Source organism: Sinocyclocheilus rhinocerous, unplaced genomic scaffold, assembly GCF_001515625.1.
Source record: "Sinocyclocheilus rhinocerous isolate Xijiao unplaced genomic scaffold, SAMN03320098_v1.1 scaffold2358, whole genome shotgun sequence".
Classification (NCBI taxonomy): Eukaryota; Metazoa; Chordata; class Actinopteri; order Cypriniformes; family Cyprinidae; genus Sinocyclocheilus; species Sinocyclocheilus rhinocerous.
Window position 1 is genome coordinate 572,894 of NW_015627543.1, and position 3,239 is coordinate 576,132.

General features: G+C 41.3%; 1 protein-coding gene across 1 annotated transcript; it reads right to left on the reverse strand.

Annotated features, from left to right (window-relative positions):
• Positions 1–1,223: 1,223 nt before the first annotated feature.
• Positions 1,224–3,014, reverse strand: LOC107730816 (uncharacterized protein K02A2.6-like). The gene has a single exon (XM_016541758.1). It carries the CDS (start codon positions 3,012–3,014, stop codon positions 1,224–1,226), a length of 1,791 nt encoding a protein of 596 aa, XP_016397244.1.
• Positions 3,015–3,239: the final 225 nt, after the last annotated feature.

The window sequence follows — 3,239 nt, forward strand, 5'->3', positions numbered from 1 at the left end:
TGCGCTCGCATTTTATTGAGATGGAAACTAGGCCAAGTAAGAAATTGCACATGCAGGAGCTGGTTTTCAGCCCCTGCCCCGTGAATTTTATAAATACAACAGCTTCGCTAAAGCTACATTATATTTCTTAGCAATGACGTGATAACTTTCTCTCTCATTAATTCATTCGAATTAATTTAAATAAATAACATCTTGGTGCTACTTTATTTCACTAAAGAATTCTACCTCTAAGGAGCCTAACAAATGAAAATTACCGTTATTTTCTGTTATGTATCCGTTCAGTCAGATTTGTCCATGACAGCTGTTGTCCATGCTGGCAAATAATAATTTGAAGTGTATTATATAAATAATTTTAATAGCACGGCCATTCAAAACCCGAGGGTCAACCATTTACATAGTAAAGCGATTATTGACTATCATTTTGGACAGGGATTATGTAAACACTGATATCGGATACCAGTCGCGTCTAAAGTGAATGTAAACAGACAGGTCAAAAAAATCGGATATGGTCAAAAGATCGGATCTGTGCATTAAGACTTGCAGTGTAAATGCAGCCTAGGTGGTGCAGGCTGATGGGTCGTTAACGGAAATTGATGATATTCACAGTGTTAAACTATTTAGCACAAGCTGATTGGTTCATGTTGCATACGCAGCCAATGAGCTTGCTGGTTTTCATTTAAATGACTGATTAGCATTCACTAGAGCATTTCGCAGAGTTCCTCTGAAACCCTCCACCTTCCGCAGCACCACCTGTATAGAGCTGTTATTTTATATGCTATTTGTGCAGCAGCAGTATGTCTTAAATACACAGCACCATATCGGTGTATGTACTGGCAAAAAGTAAAAAAGTAAAAAGTTCATTGCATTCTAACAGGAAGGAGTTTTGTGTCTTTATTTAAAATCAACACTTCTTTTATAAAGAACACCGCTCTCACATGACGCACTGAAGCAGTCCCTGCATAGAGTGAATAATCCATTCTCGATCCATCGATATCAATCAATTCAGGACCACCCTCATGGACAGTACCTGGTAACGTCGCACGTAAGAAGGTATACCTGTAAGCAACCTCCTAAGGTATAGTTCAGGGAACACGCCTAGAAACTGTATACCTTTAGTTAAGATATACCTTTCTTACATAATAATCACAATTACATTACAAAAATAGCCTCACAGTTTACAATTAATTTTTTTTTTTTTTTCAGTCTTCAATTCACATTCAATATTACTTCAGTTCATAATCGTTCAAATGGGTAGGCAACTTCCTGGTTCTTTGTGACCGTCTCATAATTACAACAGGACTAGCAGGTTTGTTAATTTCAGTGATTATCTCCGAATGTTGAGAGGAATCCCCAGATGCTTCAGAGGGATTAGTTTCACTAGAAATGTCCTCAGTCCCTGTTCCCTCAGTCTCTTTAACAACTACAGGTGTTGAGTTTCCAGGAATGTCAAAATCAGGGAATTTACAGTCCATTCCCTCTTCTGAAGGGTTTACAAGCAATTCCTGTCGGCCATGAATTTGATCCACATGCCGTCGAACCACTCGTCCATCGCCCACCATTACTTTATAAGAAAGTGGTCCAGTCACAGTCGCTATATGACCCGGAATCCATTTCGGTCCATAAGTAAAGTTCCGAGTAAGTACTGGATCTCCAACACAAAAACTCCGTTCACGGGCCTTTTTATCATGATAGATTTTTTGCTTTTGTTGTTGTTCATGAATTTTCCTTGTCAAATCAGGATGCATAAAGTCCATTGAACAGCGTAATTTCCTTCCATACAACATTTCCGCTGGAGAGAGCCCTGTGGTGGTCTGGGGAGTGATCCTATAACTGAATAAAACTCGAGACAATCTAGTTGCTATTGTTCCATCAACACATTTTTTTAGCATGGTTTTCACAATTTGGACAGCCCGTTCCACTAAACCATTACTAGAAGCATGGTAAGGTGCAGAAGTAACATGCCGTACTCCATTTTTATGAAGGAACTCTTTGAATTCGGCACTAATGAAGCAAGGACCATTATCTGATACAATCAGTTCAGGTAATCCATGGTTACTGAAGCTCTTCCGCAAACATTCAATAGTGGAGGCAGATGTGGCTGAATTCACTGGATACACGTCCATCCATTTTGAATGTGCATCAATCAAAACAAAGAACATGTTTCCCATGAACGGTCCTGCATAATCCACATGCAAACGTTGCCATGGTTTGTCTGGCCAATTCCAAGGATGCAGTGGGGCAACAGCTGGAACATTCCTATGCTCTTGGCACGTGCAACAGGTTTTAACCAGCCTTTCCACATCCTGATCTAACTTGGGCCACCACACATAACTTCTGGCCAAAGCTTTCATCCTAGACACCCCTGGATGACACTGATGCAACTGTTCAAGAACGTCTTGTCTACCCACACTGGGAATGATTACTCGGGCCCCCCAAAGCACACAACCATCCTGTACGCTTAATTCATCTTTCCTTAATGTGAATGGGTCAAACTCCGTCCCTGTTAATTCATGCAAACATCCGCGTTGCACGGTTTCTCTTACCCGAGATAATACTGGATCTTTTCTTGTCCACTCCCTCACCTGTTCTGCTGTAATCAGGGTGATATCAGCATTCTCCAGCATTAGAACTCTTTCCTCCTGCTTGGTGTGACACTGATGCAATTGTTTCAGAACTTCTGGTCTACCCACACTGGGAATGATTACTCTGGCCCCCCAAAGCACACAACCATCCTGTACGCTTAATTCATCTTTCCTTAATGTGAATGGGTCAAACTCCGTTCCTGTTAATTCATGCACTGTTTCTCTTACCCGAGATAATACTGCTGTGATCAGGGTGATATCAGCATTCTCCAGCATTAGAACTCTTTCCTCCTGCTCGGTGGAAGATTCCATTGGCAATGGTAGCCGACTTAGAGCATCTGCGTTGCCATGATCTTTGCCAGCCTTGTAGATGATGTTGTATTCGTATGCTCTCAGGGGCACAGCCCATCGCTGGATTCTAGGAGAGGACATTTGGGGAACGGCTTTTAACTCGTTAAATAAAGACAGCAAGGGTTTATGGTCCGTAACGATTGTAAATTTTCGACCATGCAAATACTTATGGAAGTGCTGTAAGCCAAACATTACAGCCAACCCTTCTTTGTCCAACTGTGAATAATTCCGCTCGGCTTGATTCAGTGTTTGTGACATAAATCCTATGGGTCTTTCACTTCCATCAGGCATCTTATGCGAAAGAAC